This window comes from Ostrea edulis, chromosome 4 (genome assembly GCF_947568905.1).
Source record: "Ostrea edulis chromosome 4, xbOstEdul1.1, whole genome shotgun sequence".
In the NCBI taxonomy this organism is placed as follows: Eukaryota; Metazoa; Mollusca; class Bivalvia; order Ostreida; family Ostreidae; genus Ostrea; species Ostrea edulis.
In genome coordinates this window covers 26,598,873-26,621,424 of record NC_079167.1, presented here as the reverse complement: position 1 = coordinate 26,621,424, position 22,552 = coordinate 26,598,873, and the positions used below count along the sequence as shown (strand labels likewise).

Genomic DNA, 22,552 nt, shown 5'->3' with positions numbered 1-22,552 from the left:
AAGTCTTCAGCCTGATCTCACTGGGGGCTTCAAGTCAGTATCAAGTCTTCAGCCTGATCTCACTGAGGGCTTTAAGTCAGTATCAAGTCTTCAGCCTGATCTCACTGGGGGCCTCAAGTCAGTCTACAAAACTCCTGCCTTTTGGAGTATAATATAGGAAAGGAGAAAATTTATGGCTGGACCTGGAATCAAACTCAGGACCCCTGCATTACAACAATACTAGTTAGGTGCTCTAACCACTGAGCAATCCAGGCCGATATCCACAGTTCATATAACCCTATCTACTATACATTTTCCTCCCTCCTTAGATTTGAATTGAGTACAGAACCCCTACATTACTAGTCAGGTGCTCTAATCACTGAGCTATCCAGGCCGATATCCATGCATGCATGGTCCATATAGCCCCTACTACTACAGGAGCATGCACATTATTTTGTGCCTATGCTATGCCACTGCAGTCATCAAACCTAAATTTTGGAAAATTTGATGAAATCCATGCAGTAAGTTTTATGTAATCTTATCCAAGATAAAAACATGCACACATAAACACATTTTAAAAATATGACCAACATCCTCCTTGTATTAAGTTCTAAAAGGTAAAACACATGGACAAATAGTACTTGAATGGTCCTAAAGATTAAGGATAACTGAATGTGAACGATTATTTTATTTGAATAATTGTATCAATACAGTGTACTATCCTCTAGATGCTGTGGGAGAATATCCACCTCTAGCCTCCCTAGATCCCTCCTGTTGCCTCCCTGTCTTCCTCTAGCTGTTTTCCTTTCTCCCAATACTCTATCTCCCCACTCCTCTAACAAAATTCAAGGGTTACAAGGAGAGGATATTCGGATTTTCCCCATGCGTTAACTAACACGGGTGAGTCAAGCTAATGGAAGTACATTATAAAAATGGTTTTAAATAACTTGTTTATCTCCCCTCTCAAAATTGAATTTCCCGCCAGAGCGATATTTTCTTCCGGGTACACAGCGCCACCAACAGGAAGTTATGGTAAAATGGAAGTAGAAAACGAATGTGCAAATCTCAAGGAAGCAGCATGATGCTGTGGACTTAATTGGGATTGCAGAGGACTTTGTATGCGGAATTATGTTGCATTAATCCATGTGATTCCGTCTTCGTAGGGATTTGGCCGCTTTGTTTGAAAGGTAAGCGGGGCATCAATTTTGCACTGAAGATTGTGCTTCACAGCTGTTTGTCATGTTTTACAAATATTGCAGGCAACTGCATAACAGAATTACATATATCTCTTACTAAGCAATGGCATGAAAATCGGGATTTGTTATTCATCTTTTGATGGGAAGCGTGACAAACAATTTTGATCCAAGATCATAGGAAAGCTGGGTACATTACTCAGTAGGCCCTATACGCTGTAAATGTAGGGTCTAGGTTAGAACTTTCTGATGCGATGAATGGTATCAGTTTTGTATATTTATATGAAAACTGGAAAAAAGGAAAGCCTATTGTGGGTATCAAATGCGAAATAATTGGCCATGACGTGCTAATTATAATCAAGAATAATTTTTGTTGTCTTTACAAAATTTCAAATAACTCACAGTACTAAATGAGGTAAAAATTAACCATTAAGAACTTGTAAAATCACAGTTGGGACAGGAATATCAACCAAGTGGCAGACTTACTGTTGGTGTAATTATTTAAATTATATGAGCAATAAGTACCAATAACCCAACTAGCATCTACCTTTCCATTTGTTTGTCAAAACCTGCCACCCTGTTACAAATTTTAAAGTTACGTATCTTCCTATAAATAATTTGATTACCTATACATAACTTAGTGGATGATAGGATTTGTTGCCAACTTATATCCCAGGATCATTGACTCGTACCCGAGAACCAGAATATATGAATACAATGTACAGTTTCAACTTTTTATGGTGTCTTTTGATGCACCAGACTTAAATAGCAAATTTACATCAGACACATTTATAAAGTAAGAATAGCACAAAGTAGGAGTAAATGATTTTATTTCTAGTGATAAAATGACAAGGAAATTGGCATGTAGGTCAGTTCAAGTGGAAGCAGTTCTTCGACTGAGCACATGTTTCTTTCATCACCATACTCAATCAGGATAAATAATTTTGGTGGGAAGAAAAATGCAAATGTATGTATTTCATTTTCTTATCAATCCCTGAGATCAAAACACATCCTCTGCTTTCAAGATAAAAACAAAACATGCACATATGCAAAAGGAAACAAATTCCACAAGACATTTATTGATTCTCAGTCTGATTGAAACACTGTAGCAGTGATAAAAACTCCCTTTCACTCTAGGGCCCCAGACATCCTGTGCTAATTACTAATTAGGGGGTAAGAGTGAGAATTCTTTGGGTACCAGGTGTGCTGGAGTAAGTCGGGGTGATATTGACTCCAGTCTGAATCACTTGATGGGATTGTTTGTAGCTTCAGAAAGATTACACACTGACAGAAGGCTGATAGACTCATCAGGTTAAAGTCAATTAAGACACAAGGGAGGGGGAAAGCAAAGACATGTCAGAATATCATTTCTTGCACGAAAACACAAATCATCCAAGAAAAACTTCCTTGAATATTTAATTTTTTGTCTTAGCCAGAATTAGTAAAATAACATTGTTTTCAGTTGGGAAGAAGATAATTTTGTGCCTTATCTTTGTATGATTAACTTTTGTGTTTCCTGAATATTTATATAAATCAAATTCAAGCTAAAATACTGAGAAGTGGGAAGTTACGTGATCATATGGCTGTGGCAACTTGAGATGAATTACAAGATATCATGTTTAAGGTTCACAATAAAATTACTGTAACAATGAATGTAAGCTTTGTTATAATTCTGTGTTATTTGTAGAATGAAAATTCATGTTTCCACATCTCAGATTATTTCACTGATCATGCTGACTGATTTTGGCTTGAACAGTGGACTTTGACAAATTAAAAGTCTGTGGTCCATGACTTTGCTTGAATAAGAAAGAATCTGACCAATTTGTATTAAGTCCCAGCTGGGGTTCAGAATTGATGTTTCAGTCTTTGACTATGTACAATTCCTCATGGTGACTGCATTTGTGTTATGTTCAATAACATTTGCTGAAGGCAAAAAACTTAGACAAGGTTCACAAAAACAAGATAGTAGAAAGGTAACTATATATCAATTTAAATATTGGCAAAATGTTTGACTTTTTATTTCACTATGGCATAAGAATGAAATTTGTGTAGCAATTTTGAAAAGATAGCATACAACTTAAACTTCAAAATACAAATTTCAATATTGTATCATTCAATGCAAGGAAGTTAAAAGATATATATTAAAATGGTTAGGAAGTTGTTTCCTCATATCTACTTGCTGATCGACATACTGATATTTCCTTCCTTGTTTGTTGAGAATGCTTTGCTGTAAAGCTGATGAGACATATTGATAAAACATCCATATGTTATATACAAGGTAGTATAAAGTTAACTAATGAGAGAGAGAAAGAAAGGGAGAGAGAGAGGGGGTTTATTGGACAAGTTAATCAGTATTTTATATTAGGTCTGGCACCTGAGTTATTCAGGTGACCTATTGCTATCAGTGCCCATTCATAGTCAATAACTTTTGAATCCTCTAACATGTGTAAAGAACTGCATTGCCAATTTTCACAAAAATGGCTGTGTAACTTTTTGATCACTAGAAGAATTTTGATGTTTCGATCATGTTCTTTGACAGAATAAATCACCTGCATTGCAGTACGTACACATCATGCAATGTATTTGTTTTTATTTTGTACAAACAATTTATGCACATAATCATGATAATGATATCTATACTAGGTGTATTGTAGATAATGACAAACATAGCTGCTGATGTATGTACATGTATAATACAATACATGTTTGTTCAAATGTTAGGTCAGACAAAATATGTATATAACAAAGCTATAGCTAGTACATAATATTGTTCAGCTCTGTAAACTAATTTAAACTCTTAATGATAAAGGGTTTACATGTATATGAAAAAGTTATCAAAATCATCTCATATCATTCTGTACATCATTTGAAGAAGTTTAGGAGACTCGTTTTCTTTGCTGGTTTGAATTTTATTCTTTTTTTCTCCGTCTGAAAGGACTGTTGGTTTTTAATTGTAAAATTTCTGATATTTTCACCTATCGTTACCAACTAGCATCTAAGAGGTTTTTTTTATTTTCATCTTAATGAAAGTTTATTTCCTCTTCAATGATGCTGGGATTTTTGAAAATATTCAAAAGGGACTTGATATTTGCCTACTTTAAAGAAAATTGTCAAATGATATTTTCATGGTTGCAAATACTGAAGTTGTAAAATTTGAAATATTTTGTGACATATTTTTAGAGGAGTCAAGTCTGCAATGATCTATTTTGCTTTCCAGGATAGAAAAAGAAATTGCTTTGCAGAGTTCATCCTTTAAAAAATCTTTTCTGATTTGAACTTTTTCATTTGCCAAAGTTGCTTAACATTTCAGATATCTTTTGTAATGTGTTATATTTTTTTCCGAACTTTTCCCTTTTGAAGCAAGATTACTACACCAGATCCTGTAATACAAAAGCTAAACCCTGGTGAACATTGAATCAGCTTATGCAAGAAATTGTCATGTTTTGATTTAAGGAAGTGTAAGGGATTTGTTGTAGAGTTTAATGCTGTCGATAACCATGTATTTTGTTCGGTTCAATATTCAGTAAGGACTCTGAATATCTATTACAGCATTTTTATACCTGTACAAGGAAGTTTACAGGTCTACTTCGTTTTTGATAAAAGAACGAAAAAGAAATATTTGCACCGGTATTCAAACAATAGATCAAAGAATTATCCCTTACATTTACTGTGACACCCCCCCCCCCCCCCCCCAAAAAAAAATCCTTTATAGATCTATTACAGGAACCGGGAAAAAGAATGTTAAATTTCTGCGTGCATATTGAAGATTATGCTTTATACTTTTTGTTCCTACCATTGAATGCACATATTACCTAAGATAAATTACCAAGGGCAAATAGAAATGAGTCTTCTTTCTTGACACATTTTGCATCCAGAGTAAAATTGTATTGTAGCCCACAATACATTATGAGTAGTAGTTCATGACCTGCAATTAATTAAACAGTTTTATATGGGCCATAAAAAAAATCTACAGTTCTCAACCTATTACTAAGTGCATAGTTATGAAATCCATGGATCAGGGGTTCAGACTACAGAGTGGGGATATATAGTGAAAATGCATTAATTGTTTAAATCTTGTCTATTCTTACAAACATTTAGATAAAAAACTAGGTGTATACTTTTAGTTATATTAAAAATGGAGGTCTCTGCCAAAATTGTACATTTAAACAAATTAAAATTGGTCCTTGAGTTCGTAGGGGTGGGGGAGGGGGGGTATAAGGATCATGTATTGAAGATGCATTTACTTACTTACATGATAAATCACTGAAAAAAATTTATCTTTCCACCTGAATATATAAACCACAAGAACTGGGTATATATAGTGATAATGAGCATGGAGGCCTCTACAAGAGTGTGAAAATTTCTAGACCCTCGACCATGGGCTTAGGCTTCAGGACACGGGTCACATATGGGTAGTCAGACATCTCCAAATCTGAACATCCAGGACACAATAGATAGGTTCATAATTATAATGACCATGGACCCTCTACCAGAATTGTAAAACTCATATTAAAGGGTTAGTGGGTATGCCCTCAGTACAAGTCTATGGCTCGTGGACTGAAAATACATTAGTTCTTTGAAAATATACTTAATTACTTCAGACCATCAAGTCTATACTTGACAGAAAATGTTGCTTATGATGATACAATATGTCATGACCCTAAAATAGGACAATTTGAACAGGATGATGGTCACATAAAAGTGAAATGTTTTTCATAGAGATAGCATATTTCATGTCTGGCACAAAGGTTGCTTGTCACTAGAATCAGAAGAATTAAACACAAGGTCACCCTTTTCTCAGAGTTTTAAAGATGTACTCTTGCACCATACACACACAACACTTCTAAGTTGTGTGATACTCAGGTGACTGTTAGTGTTACGGCCCATGGGCTTCTTGTTGGATTGGATTTCTATATAAAACTGATGACTGCATGCTCTTTAGTTGACAGGTCAGGTAAGCCGCCAGTATGCTGCAGCAGATCTTGCAGACGATGACTGTTGACCCTGACCTCCTGGCTGAGTTGTCAGATGAGCAGAGGGCCATACTGTTTGTCAAAATAAGGGAGGTAAGTCATGATAGGTTATACGTAAGGTAATCAATGAGTTTAAGGGAATGACTCAAACATGCAAAAAGTATGTAATTATGAAATACATGTATGCATAAAAACAGGCATGCTGAATGATTAAGGCTATGACTTTGTTAACAGTTAAGTTGATTATTTAATTTGCATTAATCTATCTTGAATGCTTGGATATATCAAATAACTCTAATTAGTATATTGAAATTTCTTATTGAACAGGTAAATAACATTTATTTAGCTATTAGATGCACTGCTTTTGGTATTTGGTAATCTGATATTGTGTTATTTTAGGAACAGGTAAGGAGGTATGAAGAATATGAAAAGAATCTGCAAGACGAAAAGATTCCACGGAAACCCAAGAAAGGTATGGATGAGATATATGTATATACAATGTACATGTATGTACATTGCTTAAACATGCCAAAGTGAAAACACTATTGTTATGTTACTGTGTGTTCAGAAATATTTCATTTTTGAAAACAGAAGAGGGTATAAGCTCATAAAAAGTATGCCACCATGCAGAGATGGGGCGATTACATTGTAAATGTAATTGATTACGATTACTTTGAAAATCTATGATTACAATTACGATTACACATATTTTGAAAGTAATTGATTACAATTACGATTACTGTGAAAAGTAATCATGATTACATGCTTTTGAACAAGAAAAACAACAAATATTTACTGGTTTTATTAATAAGATACATTGTATAATACAATTAAAGGTAGATCTACTCAGATGAACTGCTTAATCTTCAAAGGATTTTTCCATAGTGATCTATGTTTGAAGTATTAGTATAAACAAATCCACAGAAAAGATGAAAGATGCTAATTAACAATAGAGCACAGTATAGTGAACTACTAATTAGGAGTGAGCTCATACTCATTAAGTAACAATAGATCAATGAGATGTACAGTAAATGATACAGGGTATACTAGTTCAGATTATTAAGTTTAATTTAAACAGATTTAGACCTTAGTTGCTATTGAATACATGCAAATACTGTAAGTATAATATCATATAGATATGGATAAATCTTATGATGGCACACATAACATACATAAGCTCTAACTGTTATCTATTAAATAATTATTTTAATATAAATATAAAGTAATCATTGTAATCATTATTGTAATCATAAATTACGATTACTTTGCCAAAGTAATTGATTACAATTACGATTACTTTGCTTTAAAAACAAATGTAATCAATTACGATTACGATTACTTAAAAAATGTAATCGATTGTAATCAATTACGATTACTGATTACGATTACCCCATCTCTGCCACCATGAAGCTTTGCAGTTCATACCCTCATGTATTTTCAAAAGTGAAGTTTATTTCTTAGAATTTACATGCTACCTTAATTTTTGTCAGAATTCCTGTTCATTGAAATAAGCATCTGTATTTACATTCACCGAGTCTTTTCTCTTATGTTTCTTTTGAAAACATTGAAAGCATGTTTGTTGCAAACTAATGTGATCCAGTTTTCTAGTACCACATGTCTGCATAATCATTACCAAATATGGAGCATCATCAAGGTCAAAGGGTGCATTGGCTGTTCCATTTAACGTAACAAATGGGTCAACCATATGATATTTTAGAGCTTAATTCTAGTTTATAATTTTCATAAAAAATGCATAAAATATAGATATAAACAATAAAATGCCTTTCTTTGTTGTTTTATTGGGTGATGTAGCAGTAAAAATCTGCATAACCTGCTTTCGTGGGTTCTGCATTTTTTATGCAATGCTAGCTACCTTTATCACCCGATGAAACAAAAAAGAAAGCATTTCATTGACAAAGTATTCATACTTGCATTGCACAACATCTGCAACACGTTCATGAGGAATGGCAATCATTACAATTTGTACAAATATCACAGGCAAAAACATTGAAAGTATAGATACACTGTCACTTCAGTATATTGCCACCCCCACACACCGTCATCGAAAAAAACCCGATATAACTCCATCCTCGCCTGTCACCATCCACCACCCATTTATAGTCACAAAAAGTCAAATTATCTTTATACATCCCCCATAACAAAGACTAGGGAGGAGAAGCCATAATTATACATAATTGGTCTGTCCAGTAAATTGTAAAAAAAAAATTAATTTAGCATGTGTTGTGAAAACAGGTAAATATAGGTAACCGCAATAACAGTTTGAATATTCATTATTATTATTATTCATTTAGAAATTGTCTTTGAAATTGTCCTTGAGAACAACAGCCTACAAATAAACATCAATGAAATGAAATTACTATCAGCTGCTGTTGATTTCGTGTACCATGTGACATTTGTGTATATTGATGTGTGTGACGTCATATTTCTGTATTCCAGAAAAAAGTTGTAGCCATTACATGTGTTTATCAACTGCTCAACACATTCAGTCTTTGTAAAACCTACCATGACACAAATGAAGCCGTTGTTCATATGTATTTTAAAAAATGCACAAGCACAGAACATCCCACTATCTAACAAAGTCTTGAGAAAAGCAAACAATTTCATGCATTTAAATATCTTGTCATATATGTTGACGGCAATAAAAGGACGATGATTTATTAATGGATCAACCACTTTATTTTCAAATTGATGAACTAGAATGGTCAAACTCTTTATAACACCACCCTCGATATAACGCCAAAATAGGTCAGGACAAAAGCTGGCGATATAGCGAGGTGACACTGTATTAATTAATTTATACATTTCGTAAGTTTTCTTAAAGTTGATTGAAATTTGTTTTAATGAGCAGAAAAATTTCAAAATGAATGTCATGGTGCCATTACATTTACACTAAGGTACAAGTCTGTCACATTAGCTCTCGCCTTGAATTAATTTCATCTCATTTTCTAAATGTATTGAAATATACTAGTGAGTGCATGGTCATATATGACAAATATAAAGTATTTCAATTCAGATGCTACAAATTATGTTTACAGGGAGTTTTGATAGCACAACAAGAGTTTATCTGTTCAGGTCTGAAACTAAGTACTTGTAATCATTTTACCCAAGAGTGGATGCACCAGCACACAGATAAATGCCATGTAGCAGGTTTTTTGGGGTTTTTTTTTTTGGACAGTGTGCTAATTTCAGCCCATTTTTGTGATAGGTTCCAAATTGCTGAAATTATGTATCACCAAATGTAAGCTGTTTTATTTCTGTGTGGTTGATAATAATTCAATCACCAAATTCACAACCATCAACATTATTAGGTCACCTTTATCTTTTAATTTCGTCAAATTTTATACTTGCCAAAACAAAAAACAAAAAAAACCTGCTATAGGGTGAGAGATAAAAAGATGATAATTAAATGACAAATGATGCAACACTGAAGTAGACGGAGGTGCTTGTTAGCTCACATTTCTGGATAAAATATGTGTGTTTTCTGTCTTTCTGCTTGTTGTCTGTCGTTTCTTCACTTTTATAACATTTTCAAGAGAACCTAAGGGCTCTTTTCAAACAAATTTTCCTCAAAATTTCCTGGAGTGAAGGGTTTCAATTTCACCTCTTCAGCATGTGTTTAAAACATTTTCTTTTCAAGAACCACTTGACTAGAAAAGCCAAAACTTGTATGAACTTCCTTATACATTGAAAACTCAAGTTTGTTCAAATCATGACCCCCAATACCACAATGGGGCAACAATCAAGAGTTAAAGTTTCATATAGGAATGTAATGGGAAAAATCTTCTTCTCAAGAACGACAAAGCTATAGTTTTATCATATTTATATGCAAGCATCTTTGTGTAGTGTAAATTTAAGAGTATGCTAACTATCATCTCTGGAGTCAGGCCCCAGTTTTAGTTGTTTTACTTATGGTTGCAGTAGTCCAGTGGTAAGGACACTGACTTTGAAACTGGGAGATCCAGAAATTGATTCTTAGATTCTGGTGGCTGCATCGAACCTTAGACATTTAACTTAAGATAGTGACTCTTCCTTCTGGCATCAGATGCAAAAGCCACAGGTCTCTCGAATATGACCTAAAAAAAACAGAGGTCCCATGGCATGATGGGTATTGGTGTGATGATAAAGAACGTATACTGCTACAGTCCTGATTGTCACCTAAGATAATGTGGTCCCAAATATGAGTCGGTGAAAAATTCTCAAAAAGGATTTAAAACATAAAAACAATTAGACTTTAAGTCTACAATATGTCAAATTTGTATGCAATCATCCTCAAACATTGACTCCTTAGTAAGGGTGGGACCACAAAAAGAGTCTAATTTTTACGTATAAAAATTTAGGAAAATTATTTTTTAAGTAGAAGGTTTGAATTTGTTGAAATAATAATAAATATGCAAGCATCAGAATGTAGTGTAGATTTCAGTTTACTCAGATCTTGACATCTTGAGACAGGGTAGCAGCACAATAGGAGTTTGAAGTGTCGCATAGTATGTACTGTACATGTATAGAAAAATACTTTCAAAATATTCTTTTCAAGGAACACAAGGGTTCAAGATGCAATGTTCCTTATGTAGCATAGATCCAATTTGTCGAAACACACACACACACACACCCTACCACCCCCAGCTCAAGGAAGGGCTACTCTTCCTTACTTACAAGGTTTATTTTTATCTACATATAGTCATGCAATATTGATTCAAGATCTATATTAAAAAAAAAAAAAGATACACGAGTAATAAGGCCACTAAAAGTTTATGAAGATGTATTTAAATGAGGAAGAAAAATTCATTTGCTATGGTACGTTATGTCATTGATTTGGCCTCTTGTTTTTATGGAGTTCATGATGTGAAAGAGGGTGTACCAGTGTGTTGTGGGTCAGAATATCCCTCGATAGCACAGCAGAATTTACAAACAAAAGCAATTAAACAATTAATAAGATTTATTTATAATTGTTGAAAGAAAATTATAACAAAGTACTAACTTATGACAGGTGAACAATAATTAAGTTCGTGTAACGAGCTGAATCTACACACAAAAATTAATCACACATCAGCTGTTAATATACCAATGAAATTCCTAAATAATCCTAGTTCCCAGTAATAAGATCCAAATTCGTTATGTGCTCGTCTAAGAGAAATTTTTATCATAAAAATTCACAAGTGTATTTATAATAAGAGTGAATTTTCTAGTACATTCTTGAAAGACACTGATATGCAACCATTACCTCATCTTTCTACTAAAGAAGTAAACATCGAACTTTAGAACAATCTAGGTCACAGGTGTCAATTGAGTGCAAGTAGTACAGAACAATTGATATACAAGTTTACATGTAATCAGAGCTTATTGATGGTTTTGTCTTTAGGTACATGTAAAGCACTGATATTTGTATGAATTCACTCTAATGAACTCATTATGGTCATTCATCTTTACCATGTTTACAGAACATCTTGCTTTCGATGACGAATATGTAGCATATATCTAATAGAAAAGTTTGGGGCTTTTCCACTTTAGGCAACACAGGAGAAACAATTGCATGTTCATTTAGACAAAAGACATAACTGTGTCACTAAAACAGGGTGCTAGGGATAAACTGGTATATATATATTTAATTCTCAACTGCATGAGATATGCAAATCAGTAACATGCACTTACCACATTTAACTTGTGGATAGAGATACTGATCACTTGTCAGATTCTCTCAGTGTGTCTGTGTTTGTGAACACCTGGCTGATGATGTGTCCGATTATTACGTTGTGTAACTTTTTGATATTTGAGAATTCAAATGAAAATTTGAAATACAATACAGTTCAGATTCATTAATACAGACTCTTTAGTTTCAGGAAAATTGTATGAATAAATGAAGTGTCTAGATATAATTTGAACCCCATGTAACAGAAAAATAAGTAATGTGTAAAACAAATCGGTTCTTAATAGATGTCATCCAGATAATGCAGCATCTAGGTTGTTAGCATCCAGATAAATGAAGCCATACTATGTATGGACAAGATAGTAGGCTCCATGTATTGTTTGTGTCTTTGAGTAGGAAGGAAGACGGTTGACTTCTTGCTTGGTAGAGATGGTCATGAGTGGGTGTGGGTGATGGGGGATCACAGGAACGATAAGTCTGTTGAGGAGATGATTGAGCTGGAAATGCACGAGAAAGCACTCAAAGAGGCAGAGCGAGAGATTGAAGAAATCAGGTAAGGAAGTAATGGTGGGATAGAAAGAAAGAGCAAAGCATAATTTAGTTGGTTCAAATATTGCAAAGAATTTTTATGGGAGTTCTTAAAAAGTTTTTTTTTTTTAATTAACTAGAAAATGTATTTTATTTTGTTGAGAATTAGGTAAGTGATAAATCTCTTCAACTCTTCAGTTGAAGAGATCATAACATTTATATAAAGTATGGAGTAAAATTTCATACAAATTTAAATAGGGAATGTTATTTAAATATCTATACACTTAGAGCAGCACAAGAACACCACATTAGATCCATGCCTCTGTTTTATATTAAAGGGACTGATTCTCGATTTCCCCACAAAGTTTGTTTTTCACTCTAAGTGATTAAAATCTACTGTCTATTGTGGTGAAAGTGTTTCACCAAAAAATTAGGTTATGTATCATGATGGAAGCATTATTATACAGCGTTTATTAGCTCTTCTGAGCCAAAGGCTCAAAGAGCTAATGCTATGGCCATTTGTGCGGTGTGCGGTGTGCGTAAACTTTTTAGAAAAAGGGCTATAACTCAAGAACCCCTTGGCCAATTTTTTTCAAATTTGTTACAGGGTATCATTGGCCCAAGGGCTTTCATACATACTAAATAGAGGGATGTGACCCTTTAACAAGGGGAGAAAATCAGGAAAATACAAACAAAAGTAGTGGTTGCTAAAAAATCTTCTTCTCAAGAACCACAGGGCAGATTATCACCAAACTTACACATAAGGATGAGGATATGTTGTAGATTAAAAATTGTTCAAGGCATTACCCTGGGGCAAAGGGCGTGGTCTCAAGGTCACTTCAAAGTTGACCTAAATTTGTAATTTTTTTAAATTCCTTAAATCTTAAATATTTTAGTCATTATAAGGACTAGGATCATCAAATTTTGACAGTTGATGCATCTTAGGACCTTGTGTCAAGAGGTTTCAAAAGTAGGTCACGGTGACCTACTTTTTGAATTTTGCAGGTATTTATTTTAAAATTAATTTTGATGCATATCTTGGACACTTTGAAGCCTATGATCATCAAAACTTGTCAGTTGGTTGATCATGGGACCTTGAAATGCGTCAACTGAAAAATAGGTCACCGTGACCTACTTTCTGAATTTTATGGCTTATCATTTATAGATATATTTTAAGTTGTTATTTCAAATACCGAGAGGTTTAAAATCATCAAATCTTGTAAGTTGATGCATCTTGAGGCTTTGAAACATATTTATAAAAAAAGTAGGTCACAGTGACCTACTTTTTGAATTTTGCAGATATTCAAATTTCACATTTTCAATTTTAGATGCATATTTTGGGCACTGTAAAACCTAGGATCATCAAACTTTGTCAGTTGATGCGTCTTCAGGCTTCGGTTTGTGTCGACCAAAAAGTAGGTCACCGTGACCTACTTTTGGTATTTGACAGCTAAATTACTATATTTCAGACACTGTTTGACCTACAATCATCAAACTTTGTCAGTTGATGCATCTTGAGTCTTCGGAGTGTATCGACCAAAAAGTAGGTCACTGTGACCTACTTTTGGCATTTGACAGTTATATTTATATATTTCAGTCACTAATTGACCTACAATCATCAAACTTTGACAGTTGATGCATCTTGAGTCTACGGAGTGTGTCGACCAAAAAGAAGGTCACCTTGACCTACTTTTGGAATTTGACGGCTATATTTATATATTTCAGATACTATTTGACCTACAGTCATCAAACTTTGTCAGTTGATGGGTCTTGCATGTTCGAAGGGTTTCGACCAAAAAGTAGGTCAACTTGACCTACTTTTGGAATTGGACACCTATATTTATATATTTCAGATACTATTTGACCTACAGTCATCAAACTTTGTCAGTTGATGTGTCTTGCATGTTCAAAGGGTGTTGACCAAAAAGTAGGTCACCTTGACCTACTTTTGGAATTGGACGGCTATATTTATATAATTCAGATACTATTTGACCTACAGTCATCAAACTTTGTCAGTTGATGGGTCTTGCATGTTCGGAGTTCGCTGACTAAAAAGTAGGTCACCATGACCTACGACTGGAATTTGGCAGCTATATTTCAATATTCAGATACTAATTGGCTTAAAATCATCAAACTTTGTCAGTTGATATTTCTTGGGTTCTCAAAATGTGTAAACCAAAAAGTAGGTCACATTGACCTACTTTTTTGAATTCTTAGGATTTAACTAAAGATTTAGAATACTAAGAGGCTAAGAATAGAAATGGTGGGGTTGTACAATTTATCAGAAGAGCGATTCTAGGCCCTTGGGCCTCTTGTTTCCATTTAAGCACTGATTTTGACATAAGTCCGTCAGGGCAGGCCTGCTCCATAGATTTTCTTTTGATAGGTTACAGTAGCAGTACTATGTCTGCATGTACTTCTTTATAATTCAAATACATGTATCATGCATCAGTGACAATTTCTTTATGGATGCCAGGAATAAATGTCTTGTTATTTGTGTTATTGTTTACAAAGTTTTCAAAATGAATGAATATCGATCCACGTTTATTACTAAATTGCAAGTATACCTTAGGTAAAAGTGTCATTTAAAAGTTTAAATTTGTGACTGAACAAAATTAAGATGCTTTAGATTACAAAATTAACATTTCACTGGTTTGTTTGTAAACATGAAAAGACTGGAGTCTTTTTTTACATAACACACAGTTAGGGCTAAATGAATGTTGTTATTCCTTGTATTGAGAAGGTCCAAATTTTGGTTGTTAGTATTAAATGAGTTACATTTTTTAATCATTAACATGAAAAATGAAAACTTTTTTTTTTCCAAAAAAAAAAACATGAACCAGTCTCTTTGATGTAAGCATCGAGTTTGAATTTCAGAAGCAGTTGATAGATTTTGGATTTCAGAGGCAGTTGATAGATTTTGGATTTCAGTAGCAGTTGATAGATTTGGGATTTCTGTAGCAGTTGATAGACAATTCTTTTTACATTCTGTAGTTGTTGTATGCCAATTCCATAGATTAAATTGCAAGGTATATGTTTAAATGAATTAAATTCTAGCAATAACTATTTTAATTTAGATGAGTTTTTAAAACATAAATTAATCACAGTGAATCTGTATTAACTTAATTTAATACTGAATCCTTTGAGAAAATCTCAAATCTTAAGTTTTCTTAAATCTCAACTCACATGAAATTTCTCAGAATGAAGTTGGTGGCACATCATTCTAGCACAGTCTCAGACGAGTCAGAAATTCTGAGATTAAGGCTGAGACATGAGGTCAGATTTTCAAAGATAGGTGGCCCTGAGATATCAGACACTGAATTTTGTTTTACAATGTTTACAGGAGGAGAGAAGAGGCAGAGATAAGTAAAAGGTTAGAGATGGAGAAATATCGACTAGAGACAGAACAGAAGCAGAAGGAAGAGGAACTCAGGTTTACTCTCAATAATGATCTTTTAATATGTAATCCACCCCTCAACTCTCATTGTTTGATTTCTTCTTTGGAAGATAGTTTATGAATACCAACTTTTATTTGCGATGACTATTTTGTGATTTACCCGTGATGGACTGGTTGGTGGCAACTCATTTTCACGACTGAGATTATCTTAAACATACAAGAAACATTAAAGGACGGGTTAGAAGCAAGAAATATTTTCGATGATGGGGTTTCTCGCAAATTTTGAAAATTTCTCACACATGGAAAGAAGTTGGTTTATAGTATATATACTGAACGTTTGATCATAAAGCATCTTTTCTGGGTTGCACAGTAGTTAGTACACTCATTCCTCATTAATGGGACCTAAGTTCCATCCTCAGGTTGAGAAGGGTTATGTGTAAAGGAATATGTTGGTCACTCGCTTGTATACGTATATATTGACAGTGTACTTCACTTGACTCACATACCTAGAGCTAGGGAGGGGAACCAAAATGATTCAGAAATCGCTGCTCTTTTTAGGCCCTAAGGGTGGGGCTAAAACTTCAAAGAATCTTTACTCCTAGATATCTTACATAAAAACTTGGTACATAATTACAATGAGTATGGGACCTCCATCAAAATTATGAAATTTATGGCTCTTGGATCAGGACTTCAAACTCAAAATTTGGGATGTATCACATTGCAAAATTATATGAAATATTTAAAGATCAACTTCTGTGCTCCTGGGCTTCTAATGCATAATTTAATTGAGCATGGTAAACTTGGGGAAATTATGGGCACAAGGCTAAAGGCAGAGCTATATGAATTATAAATTTGTATTTCATATTTAAGAATCTTCTACTACTCCTGAACATTTAGGAAACACATTTAGTTGAAAGATATATTGAGTTTGGAGGCCTCTATCAGAATCGTGAATTTCATGGGCACAAGGTCAAGGGGACAGGCTCAAAGACTGAGCTGTATTGATTATATGGTAGAAACGTGATATTTGTTTGAAATTTTCTCTATATCATGGAACGTCTTCAGACACTAAACAAAAATCCTTTGGCCAGAATCAAGTCAACTAGTAAAACAAAAAAGGAAGTTAGAAATATTTGTTTGGGTGATAATTTTGTAATATGGATACATTAACAGTAGAAAGATCGTGTGTTACGACCTTAAACCATACAGTTGGTCATTTGGCCAAGATCCGTATACCCCCACCCCCACACACCAAGTGACATATATTTGTCCAGGCAATGACTTTGAAATGGAGAAACATCAGAAGAATTCGCCATTAACATGCAGTACCTCTGAGTTGTGATACTCAGATGACCATTAATGGGTCTCTTGTTTGGAATACATGATCACGATAGCTTTGGTTTAATCATGTAGGATAGATAAGTTGATGCTTCCATTGTTAGGGAGATATTTCTGTTTTATAAATCATATCACACATTTTGTCGTGCGAGCCCCATACTTCTGCAATATGTTTAAAAGTGTAAGATAATGATCATTACTGTCATTTCATTACGATCAGGAGACAGAGGGAGGAAGCAGAGTTATACGCATCGCTGAAGCAGGCAAGAGAGGCTGCCAGAAAGTTAGAGGAGGAGAAACAAAAGGCTGAGGAGGAGGAAAAAATTCGTGTGGAGCAACTTAGGGTAACTATTTTCTCTGTGTTCCTCTGTAACATCGATTAGTAACGAGCTTTATTTTTGTGTTGGTGAGAAAAGTCTTTGCAGTATACCATACATGTGATATGGTCTTGGATCACATCCAGGCCTGGATTTCTCGAAAAATCTCAAACTTAAGTTTGACTTTTCTGTAATAATCACATTAAATTTTGACTTTTCTGTAATAATCACATTAAATTTTTAGCTCTTCTGAGCCAAAGGCTCAAAGAGCTAATGCTATGGCCATTTGTGCGGTGTGCGGTGTGCGTAAACTTTTTAGAAAAAGGGCTATAACTCAAGAACCCCTTGGCCAATTTTTTTCAAATTTGTTACAGAGTATCATTGGCCCAAGGGCTTTCATACATACTAAATAGAGGGATGTGACCCTTTAACAAGGGGAGATAATCAGGAAAATACAAAAAAAAGTAGTGGTTGCTAAAAAATCTTCTTCTCAAGAACCACAGGGCAGATTATCACCAAACTTACACATAAGGATGAAGATATGTTGTAGATTAAAAATTGTTCAAGGCATTACCCTGGGGCAAAGGGCGTGGTCTCAAGGTCACTTCAAAGTTGACCTAAATTTAAAATTTTTTTAAATTCCTTAAATCTTAGATATTTTAGTCATTATAAGGACTAGGATCATCAAATTTTGACAGTTGATGCATCTTAGGACCTTGTGTCAAGTTGTCTCAAAAGTAGGTCACGGTGACCTACTTTTTGAATTTTGCAGGTATTTATTTTAAAATTAATTTTGATGCATATCTTGGACACTTTGAAGCCTATGATCATCAAAACTTGTCAGTTGGTGGATCATGGGACCTTGAAATGCGTCAACTGAAAAATAGGTCACCGTGACCTACTTTCTGAATTTTATGGCTTATCATTTATAGATATATTTTAAGTTGTTATTTCAAATACCGAGAGGTTTAGAATCATCAAATCTTGTAAGTTGATGCATCTTGAGGCCTTGAAACATATTTATAAAAAAGTAGGTCACAGTGACCTACTTTTTGAATTTTGCAGATATTCAAATTTCACATTTTCAATTTTAGATGCATATTTTGGGCACTGTAAAACCTAGGATCATCAAACTTTGTCAGTTGATGCGTCTTCAGTCTTCGGTTTGTGTCGACCAAAAAGTAGGTCACCGTGACCTACTTTTGGTATTTGACAGCTAAATTACTATATTTCAGATACTATTTGACCTACAGTCATCAAACTTTGTCAGTTGATGCGTCTTGCATGTTCAAAGGGTGTTGACCAAAAAGTAGGTCACCTTGACCTACTTTTGGAATTGGACGGCTATATTTATATAATTCAGATACTATTTGACCTACAGTCATCAAACTTTGTCAGTTGTTGGGTCTTGCATGTTTGAAGGGTGTTGACGAAAAAGTAGGTCACCTTGACCTACTTTTGGAATTTGACGGCTATATTTATATATTTCAGATACTATTTGACCTACAGTCATCAAACTTTGTCAGTTGATGGGTCTTGCATGTTCGGAGTTCGCTGACCAAAAAGTAGGTCACCATGACCTACGATTGGAATTTGACAGCTATATTTCAATATTCAGATACTAATTGGCTTAAAATCATCAAACTTTGTCAGTTGATATTTCTTGGGTTCTCAAAATGTGTAAACCAAAAAGTAGGTCACATTGACCTACTTTTTTTGAATTCTTAGGATTTAACTAAAGATTTAGAATACTAAGAGGCTAAGAATAGAAATGGTGGGGTTGTACAATTTATCAGAAGAGCGATTCTAGGCCCTTGGGCCTCTTGTTTACTTATGCTCTGTACATCAGTAATTTTCAAAGTTTTGTAGATGAAGTCCGAGATTGAAGACAGAAAGTTTATTGTTTTATGTTGTATCAATCTAATTGAAATTAGATGTTGGATCCGCTTGCATACTCGCTACACAAACATCTAAAAACATCCCATAGAGGGTCACGTCAGAGGTCAAATTCGGTATCACTCTAGACTTATCGGCTTCAACAAACATTCAATGATTTTGCCAGTGGTGATTTCATTGGTCAATCGAATTTGACCTCTGACGTGACCCTCTATGGGATGTTGTTAGATGTTTGTGTAGCGAGTATGCGAGCGGATCCAACATCTAATTTTAATTAGATTGATGTTGTATGCCTATTAAATATTTTCATCTGCATGAATAATAGAATTCCTATTTATCTAAAACAAATACAATTTTATATTGTAGCATTAAAGCTAGAATATTAGGTAATCTCAAAAGAGTTGCAGTTATATTTGAATTTCCTTCGCAATCTTTTGGACACATATCTCTCATTTTCATGAAATGGTGAAAATATGTATATGCTACACTGCTTTCTCATGAAAATTTGTTTATATGAATTTCAAATTGAATGAATATCTGGTAAAAAAAAAAAACATTAGTGATCATGTTAATACACAATAGTTATGATAAAGTGTGTTTTTGTATTTATAACAAATGTCAACAAGGTAGGCCTGCTGAGGAACAAATCACTCAGTACATTCACAGAATACATTCCAAACTTTGAAAGTATTTACTGCTATAGATTATTAATACCAGTAATTGTACAAACACTAGCTACCAATCAGCTGATTACTGATGCATATCGAGTTTATCAAAGTATCATGGAGCTTAGATTACTAAAGAAATGGTGATTTCAGTGAAGGAGAAATGTTTCACTTTGCACTGGAAATTATTTACTGCTTGATTCTGGGTATCCTGGTCAATCTGAGAGACACACGTATCACTTGTATGGTATACCAATAATCTTTACTCATCTTACTAAGTAACTTTTAGTAAAATCAAAGAAATGAATTTATTATTCAAGACTTTTGTTCAGTAAAGCACGGTTATAGCGAACCTCCAGGGCCAGCAAAAACAATTTGTTATTAACAAATTTTGTTATATCCAATAAAATTTTCATTATTTTCCTCTTATGTGGAAATAAATGTATAACTTCGCAGTAGCGTGAAGTCGTTAAAAGCGTGTTTTACTGTAATCACCTTTCAAATTTTTTTTAACTGCCAGTATTCTAAATTTAACTTGTATTAAAGAATTTTAAAGATATAATATACTTTTACAACTCAACAAATGTAATCTCACTATTGATCTCATTTCACCTTATACACTGCTTAATGTTTTGTCTGTATAACTGTACATCAATGAAACTGACTAAGTTGACACTTTATCCCTTGTAATGCAGCAAAAAGCCTGTCGGAGTTGTCAAGATTTAGATGATATGGAGGTATTGTGAATTTGGTGCATGAGGATTGAGATTCTAGTGGATAAAACTGACATTGCTCCATCTCAGATTAGTCATCTAAAGCTTCCAATGAGAGTTCCCTCCCTTTAGTTCTTACACATAATAACAGTCTTCCATTTTAACACGTTGAAATTGGTGGGAATTTATATTAGCTACATTTCTTTTGACTTAGATGACTAAGCCTGTTTTCATGTACCCCAGTGCATGTACTGTGATTTTTATTCAATAGATATGACAATAGTTTGTGTTATAGTGTGGCTGTGAGTGTACACAATTTAGTTTTATTGAATGTAATATTTGTTGATAAGATTGTCATCATTTGTTTTTTGGTACTAAATGTAGTACATGTTCATGTATCTGAATGTTTTTTTTATCCTAGCTACTAAATTCATATATTGCAGTCATTCCTGAGCTTTTTGTTTTCATTTCCATACCCCCCTCTCCCATTAATTTTACATTAGTAAGTTGTGTGTTTACTTTGTACATGGCAAGATTTTTTTTCCAAGTTAGGCTAAAATATCATTTTGCGAAAAATAAGCTTGCAATTTTTAGACCAAAAAAAAGTAATTTTGTATCTCACTAAAACAACCACTATACAATATTTTACTGCTGTGAAATTTTGAGATTATTATCATTAATATTATTTTTATATATTACTTTTTTTTTTTTTTTTTTTTGATTAATGAAGCACATCCAAGCATACAAAAATTACCTATTATACAGTAATTTGAAATTTGTCATAGTAAAAATGCCTGGTAATTGTATTGAATTTCCTCCTTTACATGACCATTCCTGTGTTTTCAGTGGCTGATAAATCTAACATAGTTTTCTGGCTGTGGATATGTATGACCTGTTATATCATAGATTTTACTACTGATATATTGTCAATGGGAAATACTATTTAACTCCATTTTCAAATATTACGTTCATTATGGGAAATTTATGCACTTTATTGTTTATTTTAGAGACACATACGGATTTCATAATGTCTTTATTTCTTTTCATTTGTCACCCTCTACAACTTTGTAATATTAAGGGGTTGGACTTTTGTATCTACTTTAGTGTATTCTTTGTGTGAGGGTCCTTACAGCTCCTGCAGACAAAGTTTTGGTGGTATATAGGAATCACTATGTCCGTCCGTATGCCCCACTATTAGTCCATCCTACAACTTTGTTTTGGAGAGACTTTAGAAGTTCATGCTTGGCAATAAGGTTTGCTAATGACTGAATGGTATGTCATGACCTTGAACCAAATTCATTTGGACAAGGTTGAGGTCTAGAACAAAGTTGAAATCTTTGTCTGGCCATATCTTTGTAACATGCTGACATTAGAGGAACATTCCTTGCACAAAGGTTGATTATGGTGAAACATGACCCTGAACCTAGTTCATCTGACCTAGGGTAAGGTCACCAGGGGAAAGTTTGGAATCTTTTTACATTTTATATATTTCTAATACAGAAACATTATAAGCACATACATAGCACAGAGGTTGGTTATGGTCTGATGGTGAGTCATGACCCTGAAGTAAGGACATTTGGTCAAGGTCAGTGGTAAAAAAGAAGATGAAGAAATCTTTGTATGTGTCATAACTTTGCGGGAGAGAGACATTAGAAACTCTTAGCACAGATGTTGATCATGACCAGATACTATATCATGTTTCTGAACCAAGGTCTCTAGCCAAGGTGAAGGTCAATGATGAAATGTTTGTAATTTTTGTCCTGGCTATAACTTTGTAATGGAAAGACATCTTAATTGGCACAAAGGTTATTTAAAGTCCTTTTTATGTGTCAAGACCCTTAGTCATGATAATTTACAACTGTTTGACTAAGCTGTATTTAAAATTTGC

The 22,552-nt window shown here is 33.9% G+C and overlaps 1 protein-coding gene across 7 annotated transcripts in view; it reads left to right on the top strand.

Moving 5' to 3' along the window:
* The first annotated feature begins 977 nt into the window (after positions 1-977).
* LOC125672213 (SH2 domain-containing protein 4B-like) overlaps positions 978-22,552 on the top strand; it is a 32,195-nt gene continuing 10,620 nt past the window's right edge. Inside the window, exons 1-7 of one of the 7 annotated variants that reach the window (XM_048908367.2) lie at positions 978-1,166; positions 6,115-6,238; positions 6,545-6,617; positions 12,207-12,363; positions 15,682-15,771; positions 17,294-17,417; positions 20,647-20,688. In XM_048908367.2, the coding sequence (XP_048764324.1) occupies positions 6,140-6,238; positions 6,545-6,617; positions 12,207-12,363; positions 15,682-15,771; positions 17,294-17,417; positions 20,647-20,688 (585 nt within the window). In that variant the 5' untranslated portion in view covers positions 978-1,166; positions 6,115-6,139. Of the gene's footprint in view, positions 1,167-6,114; positions 6,239-6,544; positions 6,618-12,203; positions 12,364-15,681; positions 15,772-17,293; positions 17,418-20,646; positions 20,689-22,552 lie in introns of all 7 variants that reach the window. The other 6 variants (XM_056162117.1, XM_048908365.2, XM_048908366.2 and 3 more) reach the window with 6 other exon arrangements.